At 47.3% G+C, this 27,233-nt stretch overlaps 1 protein-coding gene across 1 annotated transcript in view; it reads right to left on the bottom strand.

Annotated features, from left to right (window-relative positions):
• The window catches only part of LOC135536126 (NLR family CARD domain-containing protein 3-like), a 28,076-nt gene extending 12,607 nt beyond the window's left edge, over positions 1–15,469 (bottom strand). Inside the window, 2 exon segments of the mRNA XM_064962521.1 lie at positions 14,505–14,648; positions 15,369–15,469. Coding sequence (XP_064818593.1) covers positions 14,505–14,632 — 128 coding nt within the window. The 5' untranslated portion in view covers positions 14,633–14,648; positions 15,369–15,469.
• Between the last annotated feature and the right edge of the window lie 11,764 nt (positions 15,470–27,233).

Raw genomic sequence — 27,233 nt, 5'->3', positions numbered from 1 at the left:
CTAGATGTAGCCCTAGACGTAGCCCTAGACGTAGCCCTAGACGTAGCCCTAGACGTAACCCTAGACGTAACCCTAGACGTAGCCCTACACGTAACCCTAGACGTAGCCCTAGACGTAACCCTAGACGTAGGCCTAGACGCAGCCCTAGTAGACGTAACCCTAGACGTAGCCCTAGACGTAACCCTAGACGTAGCCCTAGACGTAGCCCTAGACGTAGCCCTAGACGTAACCCTAGACGTAACCCTAGACGTAACCCTAGACGTAGCCCTAGACGTAGCCCTAGACGTAACCCTAGACGTAGCCCTAGACGTAGCCCTAGACGTAACCCTAGACGTAACCCTAGACGCAGCCCTAGACGTAGCCCTAGACGTAGCCCTAGACGTAACCCTAGACGTAGCCCTAGACGTAGCCCTAGACGTAACCCTAGACGTAGCCCTAGACGTAGCCCTAGACGTAACCCTAGACGTAACCCTAGACGTAGCCCTAGACGTAGCCCTAGACGTAACCCTAGACGTAACCCTAGACGTAGCCCTAGACGTAGCCCTAGACGTAGCCCTAGACGTAACCCTAGACGTAGCCCTAGACGTAGCCCTAGACGTAACCCTAGACGTAGCCCTAGACGTAACCCTAGACGTAGCCCTAGACGTAACCCTAGACGTAACCCTAGACGTAACCCTAGACGCAGCCCTAGTAGATGTAGCCCTAGACGTAACCCTAGACGTAACCCTAGACGTAGCCCTAGACGTAACCCTAGACGTAGCCCTAGACGTAGCCCTAGACGTAGCCCTAGACGTAACCCTAGACGTAACCCTAGACGTAACCCTAGACGTAGCCCTAGACGTAACCCTAGACGTAGCCCTAGACGTAGCCCTAGACGTAGCCCTAGACGTAACCCTAGACGTAGCCCTAGACGTAGCCCTAGACGTAGCCCTAGACGTAACCCTAGACGTAGCCCTAGACGTGGCCCTAGACGTGGCCCTAGACGTAGCCCTAGACGTAACCCTAGACGTAACCCTAGACGTAGCCCTAGACGTATCCCTAGACGTATCCCTAGACGTAACCCTAGACGTATCCCTAGACGTAACCCTAGACGTAGCCCTAGACGTAGCCCTAGACGTAGCCCTAGAAGTAACCCTAGACGTAACCCTAGACGTGCCCTAGACGTAGCCCTAGACGTAACCCTAGACGTAACCCTAGACGTAGCCCTAGACGTGGCCCTAGACGTGGCCCTAGACGTAACCCTGACGTGGCCCTAGACGTGGCCCTAGACGTAACCCCAGACGTGGCCCTAGACGTAGCCCTAGACGTAACCCTAGACGTAACCCTAGACGTAGCCCTAGACGTAGCCCTAGACGTAACCCTAGACGTAACCCTAGACGTAGCCCTAGACGTAGCCCTAGACGTAGCCCTAGACGTAACCCTAGACGTAGCCCTAGACGTGGCCCTAGACGTAACCCTAGACGTAGCCCTAGACGTAACCCTAGACGTAGCCCTAGACGTAACCCTAGACGTAACCCTAGACGTAACCCTAGACGCAGCCCTAGTAGATGTAGCCCTAGACGTAACCCTAGACGTAACCCTAGACGTAGCCCTAGACGTAACCCTAGACGTAGCCCTAGACGTAGCCCTAGACGTAGCCCCAGACGTAACCCTAGACGTAACCCTAGACGTAACCCTAGACGTAGCCCTAGACGTAACCCTAGACGTGGCCCTAGACGTAGCCCTAGACGTGGCCCTAGACGTAACCCTAGACGTGGCCCTAGACGTAGCCCTAGACGTAGCCCTAGACGTAACCCTAGACGTAGCCCTAGACGTGGCCCTAGACGTAGCCCTAGACGTAGCCCTAGACGTAACCCTAGACGTAACCCTAGACGTAGCCCTAGACGTAGCCCTAGACGTAGCCCTAGACGTAACCCTAGACGTAACCCTAGACGTAACCCTAGACGTAGCCCTAGACGTAGCCCTAGACGTAGCCCTAGAAGTAACCCTAGACGTAACCCTAGACGTAGCCCTAGACGTAGCCCTAGACGTAACCCTAGACGTAACCCTAGACGTAGCCCTAGACGTAGCCCTAGACGTAGCCCTAGACGTAACCCTAGACGTAGCCCTAGACGTAGCCCTAGACGTAACCCTAGACGTAGACCTAGACGTAGCCCTAGACGTAACCCTAGACGTAACCCTAGACGTAGCCCTAGACGTAGCCCTAGACGTAACCCTAGACGTAGCCCTAGACGTAGCCCTAGACGTAGCCCTAGACGTAACCCTAGACGTAGCCCTAGACGTAACCCTAGACGTAGCCCTAGACGTAGCCCTAGACGTAGCCCTAGACGTAACCCTAGACGTAACCCTAGACGTAGCCCTAGACGTAACCCTAGACGTAGCCCTAGACGTAACCCTAGACGTAACCCTAGACGTAACCCTAGACGTAGCCCTAGACGTAGCCCTAGACGTAACCCTAGACGTAGCCCTAGACGTAACCCTAGACGTAACCCTAGACGTAACCCTAGACGTAGCCCTAGACGTAACCCTAGACGTAGCCCTAGACGTAACCCTAGACGTAACCCTAGACGTAGCCCTAGACGTAGCCCTAGACGTAACCCTAGACGTAACCCTAGACGTAACCCTAGACGTAGCCCTAGACGTAGCTCTAGACGTAACCCTAGACGCAGCCCTAGTAGACGTAGCCCTAGACGTAGCTCTAGACGTAACCCTAGACGCAGCCCTAGTAGACGTAGCCCTAGACGTAGCCCTAGACGTAACCGTAGACGCAGCCCTAGTAGACGTGGCCCTAGACGTGGCCCTAGACGTAGCTCTAGACGTAACCCTAGACGCAGCCCTAGTAGACGTAGCCCTAGACGTAGCTCTAGACGTAACCCTAGACGCAGCCCTAGTAGACGTAGCCCTAGACGTAGCCCTAGACGTAGCCCTAGACGTAACCCTAGACGCAGCCCTAGTAGACGTAGCCCTAGACGTAGCCCTAGACGTAGCCCTAGGCGCAGCCCTAGTAGACGTAGCCCTAGACGTAGCCCTAGACGTAACCCTAGACGCAGCCCTAGTAGACGTAGCCCTAGACGTAGCTCTAGACGTAACCCTAGACGCAGCCCTAGTAGACGTAGCCCTAGACGTAGCCCTAGACGTAGCCCTAGACGTAGCTCTAGACGTAACCCTAGACGCAGCCCTAGTAGACGTAGCCCTAGACGTAGCCCTAGACGTAGCCCTAGACGTAACCCTAGACGCAGCCCTAGTAGACGTAGCCCTAGACGTAGCCCTAGACGTAGCCCTAGACGTAACCCTAGACGCAGCCCTAGTAGACGTAGCCCTAGACGTAGCTTTAGACGTAACCCTAGACGCAGCCCTAGTAGACGTAGCCCTAGACGTAGCCCTAGACGTAACCCTAGACGCAGCCCTAGTAGACGTAACCCTAGACGTAGCCCTAGACGTAGCCCTAGACGTAACCCTAGACGCAGCCTTAGTAGACGTAGCCCTAGACGTAGCCCTAGACGTAGCCCTAGACGTAACCCTAGACGCAGCCCTAGTAGACGTAGCCCTAGACGTAGCTCTAGACGTAGCTCTAGACGTAGCCCTAGACGTAGCCCTAGACGTAACCCTAGACGTAGCCCTAGACGTAGCCCTAGACGTAGCCCTAGACGTAGCCCTAGACGTAGCCCTAGACGCAGCCCTAGTAGACGTAGCCCTAGACGTAGCCCTAGACGTAACCCTAGACGCAGCCCTAGTAGACGTAGCCCTAGACTCTCATGCTCCAGATGGGGAGGGGAGTGGAGTGGAGAGTGCAGCTTGGGGTTGTGAGGTGCTGTTAACAATCACCTGCAGGGAATTCGTAACAGAGCTGTTTCCCAAAACCATTGTTATTAACTTTGAACAGGAAATGCTCGTAATCGAACTCCTGCCTCAGAACACCATTAGAACAGCTAAGTGTTAGATGCTTTTTTGCCCTTCTGAGTCACTGTATACACAGAAGATCTCTGCTAAACATAGAATCACATGGTTTATCCTTCTCTCTGAGACCACCGATAACTTCAGAACAAAGCTGACTACAAATACAAAGTTGCTAAAGTTGTCTTTGCAATTGATACAAACAAGCGACATGTAAAGTACTAAATGAAAACTGAGATGATTAATTAAACAGTGGCTATAAGCCTATTTCAATCATATTGAATAATGACTGTGTTAAACAGTAGCTTTAAGCCTATCAATCATATTGAATAATGACTGTGTTAAACAGTAGCTTTAAGCCTATCAATCATATTGAAGTACATTTCATGTTCAATCATTTGAGTTTTATTTTGCAACTTGTAGGCTACTGTCTGTAACTTGTCTCAATATATTTTATGATGTGTAGCCTGGAATGAAGTGTAGGACGCTCAACCAACGTGAGTCGAGGTCCAACCAACATGTTTTATTGTCATTGAAAAGGGAGAGGTGCCAACGCTCCTCACCATAAATATCAGTTTAAAAAGCTTAATGCTCCGGCCTTCATCAGAATAATAATCACACAAAGGGAATGGACAAGCTCATGTAGGGGACACAAGGAGAAAACTCTCTTCAGCTGGTGGTTTAAATGAGAGGTGTGGTAGACTATACAGGTTGGGCTTCAGGGTGAGGCCTACTGTTGTCAATGTCTCCACCTAGTGGTCAAATACAGTAATGGAACCTGAACAACAGTTAGGGAGACAGCAGTAGATATAATTCATTGACTTATTAAAACCATGAATATATAATAAACAACAGGTCTAAGACAACTGGTTTGGACAATAGTGAGCTCATCAACATTTTTCATCAATGAACAAGAAGTACAAATGCCTCCAATAGCCAAACTATGTCCCTTCACAAAAACACACTACAGTCATTCTGTAGGTTAAGACCTCTGGGAACTAAACACACTAAAGTCCCTCTGCAGGTTAAGACCTCTGGGAACTAAACACACTACAGTCCCTCTGCAGGTTAAGACCTCTGGGGACTAAACATACTACAGTCCTTCTGTAGGTTAAGACCTGAAGGGACTAAAGTTGTTATGTACTTGAGTGAAGACCCAAAAGCGGTTTTAACAGAAAACAGAGTTCTTTAATGAAAAACAGGAATGGCATAAATCCTCTTCCAACGTAGTCAATGGAACAAAAAAGAACGTTAATATAATGCAGGATGCACCTGCCAGGCAGACTCCGACAGGATAGGACAAGGTGGAAGCAAACGGGACGACAGCTTGCTTCTGGCATCAAAAACACAAACAAGAATCAGACACTGAAAGTAGCAGGAACAGAGAGAGAAATAGAGACCTAATCAGAGGGGAAGAGAGAACAGGTGGGAAGGAGGGAATGAGCTAGTTAGGGGAGATGTAGAACAGCTGAAGAATGAGAGACAGAGAAGGTAACCTAAAAAGACCAGCAGAGAGAGACAGAGTGAAGAGAAAGGACAGGAACAGACATAACAAGACATGACAGTACCCCCCACTCACCGAGCGCCTCCTGGCGCACTCGAGGAGGAAACCTGGCGGCAACGGAGGAAATCATCGATCAGCGAACGGTCCAGCACGTCCCGAGAGGGAACCCAACTCCTCTCCTCAGGACCGTACCCCTCCCAATCCACTAGGTACTGATGACCACGGGCCCCGAGGGCGCATGTCCAAAATCTTACGAACCCTGTAGATGGGTGCACCCTCGACAAGGATGGGGGGGGGGACGAGACGGGGGCGCGAAGAACGGGCTTAACACAGGAGACATGGAAGACCGGGTGAACGCGACGAAGATAGCGGGAGAAGAAGTCGCACTGCGACAGGATTAATGACCTGAGAAATACGGAACGGACCAATGAACCGCGGGGCCAACTTGCGAGAAGCTGTCTTAAGGGGAAGGTTCTGAGTGGAGAGCCATACTCTCTGACCGCAACAATATCTAGGACTCTTGGTCCTACGCTTATTAGCGGCCCTCACAGTCTGCGCCCTATTACGGAAAAGTGCCGACCTGACCCCCTTCCAGGTGCGCTCGCAACGCTGGACAAAAGCCTGAGCGGAGGGGACGCAGGACTCGGCGAGCTGAGAAGAGAACAGCGGAGGCTGGTACCCGAGGCTACTCTGAAAAGGGGATAGACCGGTAGCAGACGAGGGAAGCGAGTTGTGGGCGTACTCTGCCCAGGGGAGCTGTTCTGACCAAGACGCAGGGTTACGAAAAGAAAGACTGCGTAAAATGCGACCAACAGTCTGATTGGCCCGTTCGGCTTGACCGTTAGACTGGGGATGAAAGCCGGACGAGAGACTGACGGAAGCCCCAATCAAACGGCAAAACTCCCTCCAAAATTGAGACGTGAACTGCGGGCCTCTGTCGGAAACGACGTCAGACGGAAGGCCATGAATTCGGAAAACGTTCTCGATAATGATCTGAGCCGTCTCCTTAGCAGAAGGGAGCTTATCGAGAGGAATGAAATGAGCCGCCTTAGAGAATCTATCGACTACCGTAAGAATAACTGTCTTCCCCGCTGATGAAGGCAGTCCGGTGATAAAATCTAAAGCGATGTGAGACCACGGTCGAGAGGGAATGGGAAGCGGTCTGAGACGGCCGGCAGGAGGAGAGTTCCCAGATTTAGTCTGCGCGCAGACCGAACAAGCGGCGACAAATCGACGCGCGTCACGTTCCCGAGTGGGCCACCAGAAACGCTGGCGAATGGAAGCGAGCGTACCCCGAACGCCGGGGTGGCCGGCTAACTTGGCAGAGTGGGCCCACTGAAGAACGGCCGGACGAGTAGGAACGGGAACGAACAGAAGGTTCCTAGGACAAGCTCGCGGCGACGGAGTGTGAGCGAGTGCTTGCTTTACCTGCCTCTCAATTCCCCAGACAGTCAACCCGACAACACTCCCCTCAGGGAGAATCCCCTCGGGGTCGGTGGAGACCTCAGAAGAACTGAAGATACGAGATAAAGAATCAGGCTTGGTGTTTTTTGAGCCCGGACGATAAGAAATAACAAACTCGAAACGAGCGAAAAACAGAGCCCAACGAGCCTGACGCGCATTAAGTCGTTTGGCTGAACGGATGTACTCAAGGTTCCTATGGTCAGTCCAAACGACAAAAGGAACGGTCGCCCCCTCCAACCACTGTCGCCATTCGCCTAGGGCTAAGCGGATGGCGAGCAGTTCGCGATTACCAACATCATAGTTACGTTCTGACGGCGATAAGCGATGAGAGAAAAACGCGCAAGGATGGACCTTGCCGTCAGAGAGAGAGCGCTGAGAAAGAATGGCTCCCACGCCCACCTCTGACGCGTCAACCTCAACAACAAACTGACTAGAGATGTCAGGTGTAACAAGAATAGGTGCGGATGTAAAACGATTCTTAAGAAGATCAAAAGCTCCCTGGGCGGAAACGGACCACTTAAAGCACGTCTTAACAGAAGTAAGGGCTGTGAGGGGAGCTGCCACCTGACCGAAATTACGGATGAAACGACGATAGAAATTAGCGAAGCCCAGAAAGCGCTGCAGCTCGACGCGTGACTTAGGAACGGGCCAATCAATGACAGCCTGGACCTTAGCGGGATCCATCTTAATGCCCTCAGCGGAAATAACGGAACCGAGAAAAGGGACAGAGGCGGCATGAAAAGTGCACTTCTCAGCCTTCACATAAAGACAGTTCTCCAAAAGGCGCTGGAGGACGCGTCGCACGTGCTGAACATGAATCGAGAGAGACGGTGAAAAAATCAGGATATCGTCCATGTAAACGAAAACAAAAATGTTCAGCATGTCTCTCAGGACGTCGTTAACTAGTGCCTGAAAGACAGCTGGAGCGTTAACGAGGCCGAAAGGAAGAACCCGGTATTCAAAGTGCCCTAACGGAGTGTTAAACGCCGTCTTCCACTCGTCCCCCTCCCTGATGCGCACGAGATGGTAGGCGTTACGAAGGTCCAATTTGGTGAAAAACCTGGCTCCCTGCAGGATCTCGAAGGCTGAAGACATAAGAGGAAGCGGATAACGATTCTTAACTGTTATGTCATTCAGCCCTCGATAATCCACGCATGGGCGCAGGGACCCGTCCTTCTTCTGAACAAAAAAAAACCCCGCTCCGGCGGGGAGAGGAGGAGGAGACTATGGTACCGGCGTCGAGCGAAACCGACAAATAATCCTCGAGAGCCTTACGTTCGGGAGCCGACAGAGAGTATAATCTACCCCGGGGGAGTAGTTCCCGGAAGGAGATCAATACTACAGTCATACGACCGGTGTGGAGGGAGAGAAGTGGCCTTGGAACGACTGAACACCGTGCGCAGATCGTGATACTCCTCCGGCACCCCTGTCAAATCGCCAGGCTCCTCCTGTGAAGAAGAGACAGAGGAAACAGGAGGGATAGCAGACATTAAACAGGTCACATGACAAGAAACATTCCAGGATAGGATAGTATTACTAGACCAATTAATAGAAGGGTTATGGCGCACTAGCCAGGGATGACCCAAAACAACAGGTGTAAAAGGTGAACGAAAAATTAAAAAAGAAATGGTTTCGCTATGATTACCAGAGACAGTGAGGGTTAAAGGCAGCGTCTCACGCTGAATCTTGGGGAGAGAACTACCATCTAAAGCGAACAAGGCCGTGGGCTCCCCTAACTGTCTGAGAGGAATGTCATGTTCCCGAGCCCAGGTCTCGTCCATAAAACAGCCCTCCGCCCCAGAGTCTATCAAGGCACTGCAGGAAGCAGATGAACCGGGCCAGCGGAGATGGACCGGAAAGGTAGTGCGTGATCCAGAAGGAGAGGCCAGAGTAGTTGCGCTCACCAGTAGCCCTCCTCTTACTGATGAGCTCTGGCTTTTACTGGACATGAGGAGACAAAATGACCAGCGGAGCCGCAGTAGAGACAGAGGCGATTGGTGATTCTCCGTTCCTTCTCCTTGGCCGAGATGCGGATACCCCCCAGCTGCATAGGCTCAGCATCCGAGCCGGCGGAGGAGGGTGGCAGTGATGCGGCAGGTGGCAGTGATGTGGAGAGGGGAGCAACGGAGAACGCGAGCTCCTTTCCACGAGCTCGGCGACGAAGATCAAACCGTCGCTCTATGCGAATAGCGAGAGCTATTAAGGAGTCCAGACTGGAAGGAACCTCCCGGGAGAGGATCTCATCCTTAACCTCGACGAGGAGACCCTCCAGAAAACGAGCGAGCAAAGCCGGCTCGTTCCAGTCACTAGAGGCAGCGAGAGTGCGAAACTCAATAGAATAATCCGTTATGGATCGATTCCCCTGACATAGGGAAGACAGGGCCCTGGAAGCCTCCTCCCCAAAAACAGAACGGTCAAAAACCCGTATCATCTCCTCCTTAAAGTCCTGATACTGGTTAATACACTCAGCCCTCGCCTCCCAGATTGCCGTGCCCCACTCACGCGCCCGTCCGGTAAGGAGAGAAATGACGTAGGCGATGCGGGCTGCGCTCCTGGAGTAAGTGTTGGGCTGGAGTGAGAACACCACATCACACTGAGTGAGGAATGAGCGGCACTCAGTGGGCTCCCCAGAGTAACACGGCGGGTTGTTGATCCTGGGCTCCGGAGACTCGGAAACCCTGGAAGTGGGCGGTGGATCGAGGTGGAGTTGGTGAACCTGTCTTGTGAGGTCGGAGACTTGGACGGCCAGGGTCTCAACGGCATGTCGAGCAGCAGACAATTCCTCCTCGTGTCTGCCTAGCATCGCTCCCTGGATCTCGACGGCGGAGTGAAAAGGGTCCGGAGCCGCTGGGTCCATTCTTGGTCTGATTCTTCTGTTATGTACTTGAGTGAAGACCCAAAAGCGGTTTTAACAGAAAACAGAGTTCTTTAATGAAAAACAGGAATGGCATAAATCCTCTTCCAACGTAGTCAATGGAACAAAAAAGAACGTTAATATAATGCAGGATGCACCTGCCAGGCAGACTCCGACAGGATAGGACAAGGTGGAAGCAAACGGGACGACAGCTTGCTTCTGGCATCAAAAACACAAACAAGAATCAGACACTGAAAGTAGCAGGAACAGAGAGAGAAATAGAGACCTAATCAGAGGGGGAAGAGAGAACAGGTGGGAAGGAGGGAATGAGCTAGTTAGGGGAGATGTAGAACAGCTGAAGAATGAGAGACAGAGAAGGTAACCTAAAAAGACCAGCAGAGAGAGACAGAGTGAAGAGAAAGGACAGGAACAGACATAACAAGACATGACAAAAGTATCTACAACATACTATAGTCCTTCTGTAGGTTAAGACCTGAAGGGACTAAACATACTACAGTCCTTCTGTAGGTTAAGACCTGAAGGGACTAAAGTATCTACAACATACTACAGTCCTTCTGTAGGTTAAGACCTGAGGGGACTAAAGTAAACCAAATAAAATGATAGTACATATATATAGTACCAGTCCAAAGTTTGTACACTTCTACTCATTCCAGTTTATTTTTACTATTTTTGTAGACTAATAGTGAAGACATCAAAACTGAAATAACACATGTGGAATCATGTAGTAACCAAAGAAAAGTCTTAAACAAATCAAAATACATTCTTCAAAGTAGCCACCCTTTGCCTTGATGACAGCTTTGCACTTTCTTGGCATTCTCTCAACCAGCTTCACCTGGAAAGCTTTTCCAATAGTCTAAAACTAAAAGCAGCACTTGTTGGCTGCTTTTAGTTCATTCTGTGGTCCAACTCATCCCAAACCATCTCAATCGGTGATAGTGGAGTCTAGGTCAGCTGATGCAGCACTATATCACTTTTCGTCTCCGTCAAATAGCCCTTACGCAGCCTGGAGGTGTGTTGGGTCATTGTCCTGTTGAAAAACACATGGCGGTTGGAACCAAAAACCTAATACTTGGCCTCATCAGACCAAAGGACCGATTTCCACCGGTCTAATATCCATTGCTCGTGTTTGTGTGCCCAAGCAAGTCGCTTCTTCTTATTGGTGTAACTCTGGGTCTTGCTTTCCTGTAGCGGTCCTCATGAGAGCCAGTTTCATCATAGCGCTTGATGGTTGTTGCAACTGCACTTGAAGAAATGTTCAATAGCCTAGTTAATCATTAGATGACTTTTAAAACAGTATCTATGTTTTGCTCAGTCTGGCAGTGACCCAGAACTATCAGAGGCTCTCTCTTGTGGCTGCTGTTTATGACAACTACATGTAAGTTTTTGTTCTACATCATAATAATCATGTCTGCATAGCACTTTGGCTTCATTTTGGCAGATTAACTCATGTTTATTTCTGAAGATTAACTCAGGTTGTTGCCCAGCAGCAAATCAGATGGAGCTTTGGCAGGCGTTGGACCTGCGGCCGAAAAGTGTTTGGTTTGAATCCCGGGCCAGTGGTTGGAAAATACGGGCAGAATTGATCTGACCACTGGAGTGCTGCTGTGGTCACATCCTCAAAACAATCCCCTTTCGTTGGGCCATTGAGCAAGGCCCTTAACCCCACAACATGCTCTCCATCCAGGGGAGCTGCACTGTATGTGTGAGGTCTGCTGTTTGGGGGGTTGAGAACAGAGCAGAAGACACATTGCTGTTGTTTGCTGTAACTAATGAACAAGGTTGTACTGTACTGTACTGTACTGTATTGTATTGTACTGTACTGTACTGTACTGTATTGTACTGTACTGTACTGTATTATATTGTACTGTATTGTATTGTACTGTACTGTATTATATTGTACTGTACTGTATTGTATTGTACTGTATTGTACTGTACTGTACTGTACATTTACATTTACATTTAAGTCATTTAGCAGACGCTCTTATCCAGAGCGACTTACAAATTGGTGAATTCACCTTCTGACATCCAAAACTGTATTATATTATACTGTACTGTATTGTATTGTATTTACTGTATTGTACTGCATTGTACTGTACTGTACTGTATTATATTGTACTGTACTGTATTGTATTGTACTGTATTGTATTGTATTGTATTGTATTGTATTGTACTGTTCTGTATTATATTGTACTGTATTGTATTGTATTGTACTGTATTGTACTGCATTGTACTGTACTGTACTGTATTATATTGTACTGTACTGTACTGTATTGTATTGTATTGTACTGTACTGTATTATGTTGTACTGTATTGTATTATATTGTACTGTACTGTACTGTATTGTACTGTATTGTACTGTACTGTACTGTACTGTATTATATTATACTGTATTGTATTGTATTGTACTGTACTGTATTATATTGTACTGTATTATATTGTACTGTATTGTATTATATTGTACTGTACTGTATTGTATTGTACTGTATTGTATTGTACTGTACTGTATTATATTGTACTGTACTGTATTGTATTGTACTGTATTGTATTGTATTGTACTGTACTGTATTATATTGTACTGTACTGTATTTTATTGTACTGTATTGTACTGTATTGTATTGTATTGTATTGTACTGTACTGTATTGTATTGTACTGTACTGTACTGTATTGTATTGTCCTGTATTGTACTGTATTGTACTGTACTGTACTGTATTGTATTGTACTGTATTGTATTGCATTGTACTGTATTGTATTGTACTGTATTTTATTGTACTGTATTGTATTGTACTGTACTGTACTGTATTATATTATACTGTACTGTATTGTATTGTATTTTTCTGTATTGTACTGTATTATATTGTATTGTATTGTATTGTACTGTACTGTACTGTATTATATTATACTGTATTGTATTGTATTTTACTGTATTGTACTGTATTATATTGTACTGTACTGTATTGTATTGTATTTTACTGTATTGTACTGCATTGTACTGTACTGTACTGTATTATATTGTACTGTACTGTATTGTATTGTATTGTACTGTACTGTATTATATTGTACTGTATTGTACTGTATTGTACTGCATTGTACTGTACTGTACTGTATTGTACTGTATTGTACTGCATTGTACTGTATTGTACTGCATTGTACTGTACTGTACTGTATTATATTGTACTGTACTGTATTGTACTGTACTGTATTGTATTGTATTGTATTGTACTGTATTATATTGTACTGTATTGTACTGTACTGTACTGTATTATATTATACTGTACTGTATTGTATTGTATTGTACTGTACTGTATTATATTGTACTGTATTGTATTGTATTGTATTGTACTGTATTGTATTGTACTGTACTGTATTATATTGTACTGTATTGTATTATATTGTACTGTATTGTATTGTACTGTATTGTATTGTATTGTACTGTACTGTATTATATTGTACTGTACTGTATTGTATTGTATTGTACTGTATTGTACTGTACTGTACTGTATTGTATTGTACTGTACTGTACTGTACTGTATTGTACTGTACTGTATTGCATTGTACTGTATTGTACTGTATTGTATTGTACTGTACTGTATTGTATTGTACTGTATTGTATTGCATTGTACTGTATTGTATTGTACTGTATTTTATTGTACTGTATTGTATTGTATTGTACTGTACTGCCATCATTCAAACAAAGAGATGCCTCCCTGGACAACAGTGTGTTTGCATATAATGAAGATCAATTCTACCCCCCTCCCCCCCAATACACAGTCATTATTTATATAATTTAAAAAAAGTTTTATTAACTAGGCAAGTCAGTTAAGAACAAATTCTTATTTTCAATGACAGCCTAGGAACAGTGGGTTAACTGCCTTGTTCAGGGGCAAAATGGATATTTGTACCATGTCAGCTCGGGGATTTGATCATGCAACATTTTGGTTACTCGTCTAGCTCTAATCACTAGGCTACGCTGCCGCCACATTACATTTGGATAGATAGTACTCTGACATCTATAGTGTTTACAGTTGTGACATCTATAGTGTTTACAGTTGTGACATCTATAGTGTTTACAGTTGTGACATCTATAGTGTTTACAGTAGTGACATCTATAGTGTTTACAGTTGTGACATCTATAGTGTTTACAGTAATGACATCTATAATGTTTACAGTAATGACATCTATAGTGTTTACAGTAATGACATCTATAGTGTTTACAGTAATGACATAAATAATGTTTACAGTAGTAATGACATCTATTATGTTTTTAGTAATGACATCTATAATGTTTACAGTAATGACATCTATTATGTTTACAGTAATGACATCTATAGTGTTTACAGTAATGACTATTACCCATCATGAGCTATTTTAATCCCGCCCTCTGCTCCTCTCAGCCCAGTCCACCTGTCTCTGTAAAACATCCTCTTGATTTCCACCTGACATATATTTTTCAACTGTGTTGTGAGTCTTACATGGATTTGAACCTTTCTAGTCTCATAGTATCCACAGACTGTCAGTTAAAGATACAGATTTTTCATAAGACTATTATTCTATTGTTGATTGACTGACTATGTCTTTCCAAATCCCCCAGCACTTTCTAAAAATTATTTGAAACTAATATTGTGACTTCTCAACCGTTCCTATTTCCCTGTAAATTCTATTCTTAGCTAACAATGTTACTGGCACATGAAGGTACCTATAAGCAAATCATTTCTGGGGGGGATTTAATGATTTAGAAATAAAGTTCTTAAATGACACTGTCATCTCACCTCTTGGCTTTGGTGTCATGTTCCCCAGAGAGACTCATTTTAGAGGCAGGTACCCCCTCCTCTCTCTCCCCATAGAGACTCATTTTAGAGACAGGGCCCCCCTCCTCTCTCTTCCCAGAGAGACTCATTTCAAAGCACTGACCCCTAAACAGAGATCCAACATGTTGGTTGTGGTTAACACAGTGACAAATAATTATTGAAGTTAAACTATTCTCTTTTATTCATTATCTCTTAGAAATAAAACATTTACTGACAGACACATCCAAACAGTCAGGTGATTTAATGCATCACATGAACATGTAGTGGTGACTGATATGTTTCACCTCTTCTCCATGTAGAGAAACTATTGATAATAACAATATAATAATAATAATAATAATAATAATAATAAATTCTCACTTTGTCTTTTAATAATTTCACTCATTCTAGTGTGCTGCTTTGTTCAACAGCTATGCTATTCTTATGATATTATTGAATTTAATTCATAATAGCAATGTTAAGAAAAGTATTTGTGGTTTCATACCAAATTACACAAGAAGCAGGAGCTCATTCTAATTTTAAAAAATAACAAATGTTTTGATATTCTGAAAGATGATTTAGAACTATGATAATTAACATTTTTACAAATTGTAAAATAACCACAATATACGCATCCTATAATACGATATACAAACAATATGTTTTTTAAATTTGATTTGCCTACGCCCAGTTAGCACCATTTTGTATGATTCAACTGTCACGTAGCTGTCCCAGTTGAAATGGACTGTCAGATCTGAGTGTTTAACTGTCATTCACTATACTAAAATAACACCATACATTTAATGTCCCTACACATTTTACAATAATCCCTGGGAAGAGTCTTACCTTGTAGCCTGAATTCACAACCAGAACATGTCAAGTCATTGAGATATTATCTGTTCTGCTGAGAGAGCACCTTCCTGATGTCAAGTGTCTCTGTATCTATGTTCTATGTACAGTTGATCTTTGGATGCAATAATATCTGGTCAAAGTCTAGTGACACAACACCATAGTATATCATAACCATAACAGTAGTTTAACCTTTGGCCAGTAAACACCATGGCATATTATAACATGTAGAATCATTATGATGATCCAGGTTCATACTATAACATGTAGAATCATTATGATGATCCAGGTTCACCATATCTCCAACTTTGAAGTATACAGTGGGGTCCCAAATTATTGACACTCTTGACACCCTCAAGACACCCTCAAGATCTGTTTAAACCAACTCTTAGTTTCCTGATTCAGATCTGTCTAAACCAACTCTTAGTGTCCTGATTCAGATCTGTTCAAACCAACTCTTAGTTTCCTGATTCAGATCTGTCTAAACCAGGGGTGTCAAAGTCAAATGGACGGAGGGCCAAATAAAAAATTTAGCTACAAGCCGAGGGCCGGACTGTTCGAATGTTCATTGAAAAATTTTTAAATGACGCATATAGTCTAGTGAACCTAATTGAACCTACTGAAAACCTAACAAATATATTCCAATATGATCAGATAAATAAAGCAATATTTTCTTATGGCTCTGTCAGTAATCTTTAATTTTCAACAGACACAAAAGACAAATTTCCTTTATATAAAAATCCCCATAACATGAACATTAAATGAAAGAAACCGGTATTCAAGGCACCATCAGTAGCCTATATTTTCTATTTTAGCAAAAGTGGGCTAAATTTACTTCAAAGAAAAAAACAATAATAGCAATTTTCTATCATCCACTCAACTGAAATATTTTTAAAATATAATTGGATTGAAATACAATAAAATAAAGTGCAAAAATCTATTAATCAAAAACAACACTTTGTTTAAGGAGAAGTAACATGCAGTGAAAACAAATATTAAACTTTAACTTTTAAACTTGAACTGAGTAAAAACTCTAAATATGTGATTGCACAGTAATGTTCACTTGTTTGAGGTTGAGGGTGATACTTGGTGGTGTCCCATCTTTTCCACAAGTTCATCAATGTTCGGGGTAAGGCTCTGAGCTGAGGAAATCCTCAGAATTGAGTGGAGGTGTTCAGCAGTAAGTCGACTTCTGTGTGATGTTTTGTTCAGGTTCATCAAAGAAAAAGTTGTTCACACAGGTATGTGCTGCCAAACATAGACAACGTTTGAGCAGCCTGGATGCGCAGCTGGGGCATTGTGTCGGGGAGGAAACGGGCGAACTCCGCAGCACCCACTGCCGCATATTTTGCCCTCAGTGCATCATTGCATTGGAGGTCAATCAACTCCATTTGGAGGTTTGGTGGTGAGCTTTCCACGTCAACAGCAAATGGGTTACCGAGCAGTTCCAACCTGCTTTTTTGTGCTTCAAAGTCAGCAAATCGGCGTCGAAAGTCAGCGGCAAGCATACCTATTTTATCAGCCAACTGTGCGCTCGGGAACGCACTGGTAGAGAGCTTCTCTTTCATGGTCTGGCAGCTGGGAAAGTGGCTCAAATTTTCTTTCAGTCAGTTTGGTTTTAAATGCCTTCACTGTACTGTACATATCAGAGATGACATGATCCCGACCCTGCAGCTGCAAGTTCATTGCATTCAGATGACTCGTAATGTCACACAGAAAAGCCATTTCACACAGAAACATTTCGTCTCGGAGTTGTGTTGTGTCTTTCCCTTTGCTGTCCAAGAACAGACAAATCTCCTCACGAAGCTCGAAACATCTTTGAAGCACCTTTCCCTGGCTTAGCCATCGCACCTCTGTGTGATAAGGCAAATCACCATGCTCCGTTTCTAACTCCGTCAGAAATGCCTTGAACTGGCGGTGATTCAAACCTTTGGCTCTGATAAAGTTAACTGTGCGCGTGATGATGCTCATTACATGCTCCATTTTCAAGGCTTTACCGCACAACGCTTCCTGGTGTATGATACAATGATAAGCTGTCAGCTCAGCTGTCGCGTTTTCCTCTTGCATCTTTTCCCGTATCTTCGCCACCAGTCCGCTCCTGTGTCCACACATCGCAGGTGCTCCGTCGGTTGTCAAACCCACGAGTTTTTCCCAAGGCAGCTCCATCTCATTTACACATCTTGACACCTCTTCATACAAATCATGCCCCGTAGTTGTGCCATGCATAGGACGTAAAGCCAAAAACTCCTCTGTCACGCTTAGGCTGGAGTCCACTCCGCGGATGAAAATTGACAACTGGGCAATGTCAGAAATGTCGGTGCTCTCATCCACAGCCAAGGAATATGCAATGAAATCTTTTCCCTTTTTCACAAGCTGCTCTTTTAGATTGATGGACAACTGGTCTACTCTCTCGGCAATGGTGTTTCTGCTCAGACTCACATTTAAAAAGAGTTGCCTTTTTTCTGGGCAAACTTCGTCACAAACTTTAATCATGCAGTTTTTGATGAAATCCCCTCCGTAAATGGCCGGGCTGATTTAGCGATCTCTTCTGCCAAAATAAAACTGGCCTTGACAGCAGCCTGGCCTTGTGATTTGGCTTTTTTGAACAGAGCCTGTCGAGATTTGAGGCCTCGTTTTAATTCCTCTGCCTTTTGTAGCCTTTGTTCCATGTCCATATTCTTGTTTTTGTCCGCGTGTTTCGTTTCATAATGTCGTCTCAGATTATACTCTTTCAGTACCGCCACACTTTCTCCACACAGAAGACACACAGGTTTTCCAGCTACCTCCGTGAACATATACTCCGACTCCCACCTTGTTTGAAACCCCGGTTCTCAGTGTCCACCTTCCGTTTTGCCATTTTTGATGGGTATCTGAAAGTTAATTTTACTGTGATGCTGACGACTGCTGTGCCAATAAATATTGAAATGAAGCAGCCTACTGCTCGGTGCGTCACCGTTGCATTGTGGGAAATGTAGTATTGGTGCGTGTAAAAGATCTGCGGGCTGCCGGCTTGCTGCGGTCTGCGGGCCGGTTCTAATAATAAATCAAGATCATCCCAGGGGCCGTAAAAAACCTTCTCGCGGGCCGGATGTGGCCCGCGGGCCTTGACTCTGACATATGTGGTCTAAACCAACTCTTAGTGTCCTGATTCAGATCTGTTTAAACCAACTCTTAGTGTCCTGATTCAGATCTGTCTAAACCAACTCTGTGTGTCCTGATTCAGATCTGTTTAAACCAACTCTTAGTGTCCTGATTCAGATCTGTTTAAACCAACTCTTAGTTTCCTGATTCAGATCTGTTTAAACCAACTCTTAGTGTCCTGATTCAGATCTGTCTAAACCAACTCTGTGTGTCCTGATTCAGATCTGTCTAAACCAACTCTTAGTGTCCTGATTCAGATCTGTCTAAACCAACTCTGTGTGTCCTGATTCAGATCTGTCTAAACCAACTCTGTGTGTCCTGATTCAGATCTGTCTAAACCAACTCTTAGTGTCCTGATTCAGATCTGTCTAAACCAACTCTGTGTGTCCTGATTCAGATCTGTTTAAACCAACTCTTAGTGTCCTGATTCAGATCTGTTCAAACCAAACGGAGCTTCCTGATTCAGATCTGTCTAAACCAACTCTGTGTGTCCTGATTCAGATCTGTCTAAACCAACTCTTAGTTTCATGATTCAGATCTGTCTAAACCAACTCTTAGTGTCCTGATTCAGATCTGTTCAAACCAACTCTTAGTGTCCTGATTCAGATCTGTCTAAACCAACTCTTAGTGTCCTGATTCAGATCTGTTTAAACCAACTCTTAGTGTCCTGATTCAGATCTGTTCAAACCAACTCTTTGTGTCCTGATTCAGATCTGTTCAAACCAACTCTTAGATTCCTGATTCAGATCTGTTCAAAGCAACTCTTTGTTTCCTGATTCAGATCTGTCTAAACCAACTCTTAGTGTCCTGATTCAGATCTGTTCAAACCAACTCTTAGTGTCCTGATTCAGATCTGTCTAAACCAACTCTTAGTGTCCTGATTCAGATCTGTTTAAACCAACTCTTAGTGTCCTGATTCAGATCTGTCTAAACCAACTCTTTGTGTCCTGATTCAGATCTGTTCAAACCAACTCTTAGATTCCTGATTCAGATCTGTTCAAAGCAACTCTTTGTTTCCTTACATTTTACATTTACATTTAAGTCATTTAGCAGACGCTCTTATCCAGAGCGACTTACAAATTGGTGAATTCACCTTCTGACATCCAGTGGAACAGCCACTTTACAATAGTGCATCTAAATCATTAAGGGGGGGTGGTGAGAAGGATTACTTATCTTATCCTAGGTATTCCTTGAAGAGGTGGGGTTTCAGGTGTCTCCGGAAGGTGGTGATTGACTCCGCTGTCCTGGCGTCGTGAGGGAGTTTGTTCCACCATTGGGGGCCAGAGCAGCGAACAGTTTTGACTGGGCTGAGCGGGAACTGTACTTCCTCAATGGTAGGGAGGCGAGCAGGCCAGAGGTGGATGAACGCAGTGCCCTTGCTTGGGTGTAGGGCCTGATCAGAGCCTGGAGGTACTGCGGTGCCGTTCCCCTCACAGCTCCGTAGGCAAGCACTATGGTCTTGTAGCAGATGCGAGCTTCAACTGGAAGCCAGTGGAGAGAGCGGAGGAGCGGGGTGACGTGAGAGAACTTGGGAAGGTTGAACACCAGACGGGCTGCGGCGTTCTGGATGAGTTGTAGGGGTTTAATGGCACAGGCAGGGAGCCCAGCCAACAGCGAGTTGCAGTAATCCAGACGGGAGATGACAAGTGCCTGGATTAGGACCTGCGCCGCTTCCTGTGTGAGGCAGGGTCGTACTCTGCGGATGTTGTAGAGCATGAACCTACAGGAACGGGCCACCGCCATGATGTTGGTTGAGAACGACAGGGTGTTGTCCAGGATCACGCCAAGGTTCTTAGCGCTCTGGGAGGAGGACACAATGGAGTTGTCAACCGTGATGGCGAGATCATGGAACGGGCAGTCCTTCCCCGGGAGGAAGAGCAGCTCCGTCTTGCCGAGGTTCAGCTTGAGGTGGTGATCCGTCATCCACACTGATATGTCTGCCAGACATGCAGAGATGCGATTCGCCACCTGGTCATCAGAAGGGGGAAAGGAGAAGATTAATTGTGTGTCGTCTGCATAGCAATGATAGGAGAGACCATGTGAGGTTATGACAGAGCCAAGTGACTTGGTGTATAGCGAGAATAGGAGAGGGCCTAGAACAGAGCCCTGGGGGACACCAGTGGTGAGAGTGCGTGGCGAGGAGACAGATTCTCGCCACGCCACCTGGTAGGAGCGACCTGTCAGGTAGGACGCAATCCAAGCGTGGGCCGCGCCGGAGATGCCCAACTCGGAGAGGGTGGAGAGGAGGATCTGATGGTTCACAGTATCGAAGGCAGCCGATAGGTCTAGAAGGATGAGAGCAGAGGAGAGAGAGTTAGCTTTAGCAGTGCGGAGTGCCTCCGTGATACAGAGAAGAGCAGTCTCAGTTGAATGACTAGTCTTGAAACCTGACTGATTTGGATCAAGAAGGTCATTCTGAGAGAGATAGTGGGAGAGCTGGCCAAGGACGGCACGTTCAAGAGTTTTGGAGAGAAAAGAAAGAAGGGATACTGGTCTGTAGTTGTTGACATCGGAGGGATCGAGTGTAGGTTTTTTCAGAAGGGGTGCAACTCTCGCTCTCTTGAAGACGGAAGGGACGTAGCCAGCGGTCAGGGATGAGTTGATGAGCGAGGTGAGGTAAGGGAGAAGGTCCCCGGAAATGGTCTGGAGAAGAGAGGAGGGGATAGGGTCAAGCGGGCAGGTTGTTGGGCGGCCGGCCGTCACAAGAAGCGAGATTTCATCTGGAGAGAGAGGGGAGAAAGAGGTCAGAGCACAGGGTAGGGCAGTGTGAGCAGAACCAGCGGTGTCGTTTGACTTAGCAAACGAGGATCGGATGTCGTCGACCTTCTTTTCAAAATGGTTGACGAAGTCATCTGCAGAGAGGGAGGAGGGGGGAGGGGGAGGAGGATTCAGGAGGGAGGAGAAGGTGGCAAAGAGCTTCCTAGGGTTAGAGGCAGATGCTTGGAATTTAGAGTGGTAGAAAGTGGCTTTAGCAGCAGAGACAGAGGAGGAAAATGTAGAGAGGAGGGAGTGAAAGGATGCCAGGTCCGCAGGGAGGCGAGTTTTCCTCCATTTCCGCTCGGCTGCCCGGAGCTCTGTTCTGTGAGCTCGCAATGAGTCATCGAGCCACGGAGCGGGAGGGGAGGACCGAGCCGGCCTGGAGGATAGGGGACATAGAGAGTCAAAGGATGCAGAAAGGGAAGAGAGGAGGGTTGAGGAGGCAGACTCAGGAGAAAGGTTGGAGAAGGTATGAGCAGAGGGAAGAGATGATAGGATGGAAGAGGAGAGAGTAGCGGGGAGAGAAAGCGAAGGTTGGGACGGCGCGATACCATCCGAGTAGGGGCAGTGTGGGAAGTGTTGGATGAGAGCGAGAGGGAAAAGGATACAAGGTAGTGGTCGGAGACTTGGAGGGGAGTTGCAATGAGGTTAGTGGAAGAACAGCATCTAGTAAAGATGAGGTCGAGCGTATTGCCTGCCTTGTGAGTAGGGGGAAGGTGAGAGGGTGAGGTCAAAAGAGGAGAGGAGTGGAAAGAAGGAGGCAGAGAGGAATGAGTCAAAGGTAGACGTGGGGAGGTTAAAGTCGCCCAGGACTGTGAGAGGTGAGCCGTCCTCAGGAAAGGAGCTTATCAAGGCATCAAGCTCATTGATGAACTCTCCGAGGGAACCTGGAGGGCGATAAATGATAAGGATGTTAAGCTTGAAAGGGCTGGTAACTGTGACAGCATGGAATTCAAAGGAGGCGATAGATAGATGGGTAAGGGGAGAGAGAGAGAATGACCACTTGGGAGAGATGAGGATCCCGGTGCCACCACCCCGCTGACCAGAAGCTCTCGGGGTGTGCGAGAACACGTGGGCGGACGAAGAGAGAGCAGTAGGAGTAGCAGTGTTATCTGTGGTGATCCATGTTTCCGTCAGTGCCAGGAAGTCGAGGGACTGGAGGGAGGCATAGGCTGAGATGAACTCTGCCTTGTTGGCCGCAGATCGGCAGTTCCAGAGGCTACCGGAGACCAGGAACTCCACGTGGGTCGTGCGCGCTGGGACCACCAGATTAGGGTGGCCGCGGCCACGCGGTGTGGAGCGTTTGTATGGTCTGTGCAGAGAGGAGAGAACAGGGATAGATAGACACATAGTTGACAGGGTACAGGAGAGGCTACGCTAATGCAAAGGAGATTGGAATGACAAGTGGACTACACGTCTCGAATGTTCAGAACTGAATTCCTGATTCAGATCTGTCTAAACCAACTCTTAGTGTCCTGATTCAGATCTGTTTAAACCAACTCTTAGTTTCCTGATTCAGATCTGTTCAAACCAACTCTTAGTGTCCTGATTCAGATCTGTTCAAACCAACTCTTAGTGTCCTGATTCAGATCTGTTCAAACCAACTCTTAGTGTCCTGATACAGATCTGTTCAACTCCTCTGACTGTCATTGTCATGCCATGTATATCTAAAAGAGTTCTCTAAAGCACACACAGATCTGGGACCAGACTAATGTATCTGTGGGTGTCCAGTTAGACTGTCTGGTTTCTGGTCTGTGGTCAGCAGTGGTGGCTGGTGGCATGGAGGACAGGCTCATAATAATGGCTGGAATAAAATGAACAGAATGGTATCAAACACATACATACAATTCCATTCACTTCATTCTAGCCCTTATTGTGATCCGTTCACCCTCCCCTTAGCAGGCGTCTCTGGTGGTCAGTGGGCACAACATGGTTGTGGTCAATTCCATTTCAATTTCAATCAATTCAGAAGGTAAACCTCATTAAGAAGCATTGAAGACAACTGGAATGTCAGTGTACTTCCTGACATGTTTATTTAAATTGTATTTAACCTTTATTTAACCAGGCAATTCAGTTAAGAACAAATTCTTATTTACAATGACGGCCTACCAAAAGGCAAAAGGCCTCCTGGGTTTAAAAATATAAATAAATAAAAAATATAGGACAAAACACACATCACGACAAGAGAGACAACACAACACTACATGAAGAGAGAACTAAGACAACAACATAACAAGGCAGCACCACAAGGCAGCATGGTAGCAACACAACATGACAACAACATGGTAGCAACACAACAGGTTACAAACATTATTGGGCACAGACAACAGCACAAAGGGCAAGAAGGTAGAGACAACAATATATCACACAAAGCCACAACTGTCAGTAAGAGTGTCCATGACTGAGTCTTTGAATGAAGAGATGGAGATAAAACTGTCCAGTTTGAGTGTTTGTTGCAGCTTGTTCCAGTCGTTAGCTGCAGCGAACTGAAAAGCCGAGCGACCCAGGCATGTGTGTGCTTTGGGGACCTTTAGCAGAATGTGACTGGCAGAACAGGTGTTGTATGTGGAGGATGAGGGCTGCAGTAGATATCTCAGACTGGGGGGAGTGAGGCCTAAGAGGGTTTTATAAATAAGCATCAACCAGTGGGTCTTGCGACGGGTATACAGAGATGACCAGTTTACAGAGGAGTATAGAGTGCAGTGATGTGTCCTATATGGAGCATTGGTGGCAAATCTGATGGCAGAATGGTAAAGAACATCTAGTCGCTCGAGAGCACCCTTACCTGCCGATCTATAAATTATGTCTCTGTAATCTAGCATGGGTAGGATGGTCATCTGAATCAGGGTTAGTTTGGCAGCTGGGGTGAAAGAGGAGCGATTACGATAGAGGAAACCAAGTCTAGATTTAACTTTAGCCTACAGCTTTGATATGTGCTGAGAGGACAGTTTACTGTCTAGCCATACTCCCAAGTACTAGTATGAGGTGACTACCTCAAGCTCTAAACCCTCAGAGGTAGTAATCACACCTGTGGGGAGAGGGGCATCTTCTTACCAAACCACATGACCTTTGATTTGGAGGTGTTCAGAACAAGGTTAAGGGCAGAGAAAAGCTTGTTGGACAATTGACTGGGGCACAGCGCTGTGTTCTGCTGGTGGTGGTGGTGTGAGGTCTTAACCTCAGCCTCCCCCCCTCTCTCATTCCCTCTTCCTGGTGGTGGTGTGAGGTCTTAACCTCAGCCTCCCTCCCTCTCTCATTCCCTCTTCCTGGTGGTGGTGTGGTCTTAACCTCATTCCCTCTCTCATTCCCTCTTCCTGGTGGTGGTGTGAGGTCTTAACCTCAGCCTCCCTCCCTCTCTCATTCCCTCTTCCTGGTGGTGGTGTGAGGTCTTAAGCCTCCTCCCTCTCTCATTCCCTCTTCCTGCTTAACTCCCTCCCCCTCTCTCATTCCCTCTTCCTGGTGGTGGTGTGAGGTCTTAACCTCAGCCTCCCTCCCTCTCTCATTCCCTCTTCCTGGTGGTGGTGTGAGGTCTTAACCTCAGCCTCCCTCCCTCTCTCATTCCCTCTTCCTGGTGGTGGTGTGAGGTCTTAACCTCAGCCTCCCTCCCTCTCTCATTCCCTCTTCCTGGTGGTGGTGTGAGGTCTTAACCTCAGCCTCCCTCCCTCTCTCATTCCCTCTTCCTGGTGGTGGTGTGAGGTCTTAACCTCAGCCTCCCTCCCCCTCTCTCATTCCCTCTTCCTGGTGGTGGTGTGAGGTCTTAACCTCAGCCTCCTCCCTCTCTCATTCCCTCTTCCTGGTGGTGGTGTGAGGTCTTAACCTCAGCCTCCCTCCCTCTCTCATTCCCTCTTCCTGGTGGTGGTGTGAGGTCTTAACCTCAGCCTCCCTCCCTCTCTCATTCCCTCTTCCTGGTGGTGGTGTGAGGTCTTAACCTCAGCCTCCCTCCCTCTCTCATTCCCTCTTCCTGGTGGTGGTGTGAGGTCTTCCTGGTGGTGGTGTGAGGTCTTAACCTCAGCCTCCCCCCTCTCCTCTTCCTGGTGGTGGTGTGAGTCTCCCTCTCTCATTCCCTCTTCCTGGTGGTGGTGTGAGGTCTTAACCTCAGCCTCCCTCCCTCTCTCATTCCCTCTTCCTGGTGGTGGTGTGAGGTCTTAACCTCAGCCTCCCCCTCTCTCATTCCCTCTTCCTGGTGGTGGTGTGAGGTCTTAACCTCAGCCTCCCTCCCTCTCTCCCCTCTTCCTGGTGGTGGTGTGAGGTCTTAACCTCAGCCTCCCTCCCTCTCTCATTCCCTCTTCCTGGTGGTGGTGTGAGGTCTTAACCTCAGCCTCCCTCCCTCTCTCATTCCCTCTTCCTGGTGGTGGTGTGAGGTCTTAACCTCAGCCTCCTCCCTCTCTCATTCCCTCTTCCTGGTGGTGGTGTGAGGTCTTAACCTCAGCCTCCCTCCCTCTCTCATTCCCTCTTCCTGGTGGTGGTGTGAGGTCTTAACCTCAGCCTCCTCCCTCTCTCATTCCCTCTTCCTGGTGGTGGTGTGAGGTCTTAACCTCAGCCTCCCTCCCTCTCTCATTCCCTCTTCCTGGTGGTGGTGTGAGGTCTTAACCTCAGCCTCCTCCCTCTCTCATCATTCCCTCTTCCTGGTGGTGGTGTGAGGTCTTAACCTCAGCCTCCCTCCCTCTCTCATTCCCTCTTCCTGGTGGTGGTGTGAGGTCTTAACCTCAGCCTCCCCCTCTCTCATTCCCTCTTCCTGGTGGTGGTGTGAGGTCTTAACCTCAGCCTCCCCCCTCTCTCATTCCCTCTTCCTGGTGGTGGTGTGAGGTCTTAACCTCAGCCTCCCCCCTCTCTCATTCCCTCTTCCTGGTGGTGGTGTGAGGTCTTAACCTCAGCCTCCCTCCCTCTCTCATTCCCTCTTCCTGGTGGTGGTGTGAGGTCTTAACCTCAGCCTCCCTCCCTCTCTCATTCCCTCTTCCTGGTGGTGGTGTGAGGTCTTAACCTCAGCCTCCTCCATTCCCTCTCTCATTCCCTCTTCCTGGTGGTGGTGTGAGGTCTTAACCTCAGCCTCCCTCCCTCTCTCATTCCCTCTTCCTGGTGGTGGTGTGAGGTCTCCCTAATTCCTCTTCCTGGTGGTGGTGTGAGGTCCTCCCTCCCTCCCTCTCTCATTCCCTCTTCCTGGTGGTGGTGTGAGGTCTTAACCTCAGCCTCCCTCCCTCTCTCATTCCCTCTTCCTGGTGGTGGTGTGAGGTCTTAACCTCAGCCTCCCTCCCTCTCTCATTCCCTCTTCCTGGTGGTGGTGTGAGGTCTTAACCTCAGCCTCCCTCCCTCTCTCATTCCCTCTTCCTGGTGGTGGTGTGAGGTCTTAACCTCAGCCTCCCTCAGCCTTCCTCCCTCTCTCATTCCCTCTTCCTGGTGGTGGTGTGAGGTCTTAACCTCAGCCTCCCTCCCTCTCTCATTCCCTCTTCCTGGTGGTGGTGTGAGGTCTTAACCTCAGCCTCCCTCCCTCTCTCATTCCCTCTTCCTGGTGGTGGTGTGAGGTCTTAACCTCAGCCTCCCTCCCTCTCTCATTCCCTCTTCCTGGTGGTGGTGTGAGGTCTTAACCTCAGCCTCCTCCCTCTCTCATTCCCTCTTCCTGGTGGTGGTGTGAGGTCTTAACCTCAGCCTCCTCCCTCCTCCCTCTCTCATTCCCTCTTCCTGGTGGTGGTGTGAGGTCTTAACCTCAGCCTCCCTCCCCTCTCTCATTCCCTCTTCCCCTCTTCCTGGTGGTGGTGTGAGGTCTTAACCTCAGCCTCCCTCCCTCTCTCATTCCCTCTTCCTGGTGGTGGTGTGAGGTCTTAACCTCAGCCTCCCTCCCTCTCTCATTCCCTCTTCCTGGTGGTGGTGTGAGGTCTTAACCTCAGCCTCCCTCCTCTCATTCCCTCTTCCTGGTGGTGGTGTGAGGTCTTATTCCCTCTTCCTGGTGGTGGTGTGAGGTCTTAACCT

Source organism: Oncorhynchus masou, unplaced genomic scaffold (assembly GCF_036934945.1).
Source record: "Oncorhynchus masou masou isolate Uvic2021 unplaced genomic scaffold, UVic_Omas_1.1 unplaced_scaffold_560, whole genome shotgun sequence".
Taxonomy (NCBI): domain Eukaryota; kingdom Metazoa; phylum Chordata; class Actinopteri; order Salmoniformes; family Salmonidae; genus Oncorhynchus; species Oncorhynchus masou.
Note: the sequence above shows the minus strand (reverse complement) of the source record. Positions and strands in the feature narration are given on the sequence as shown.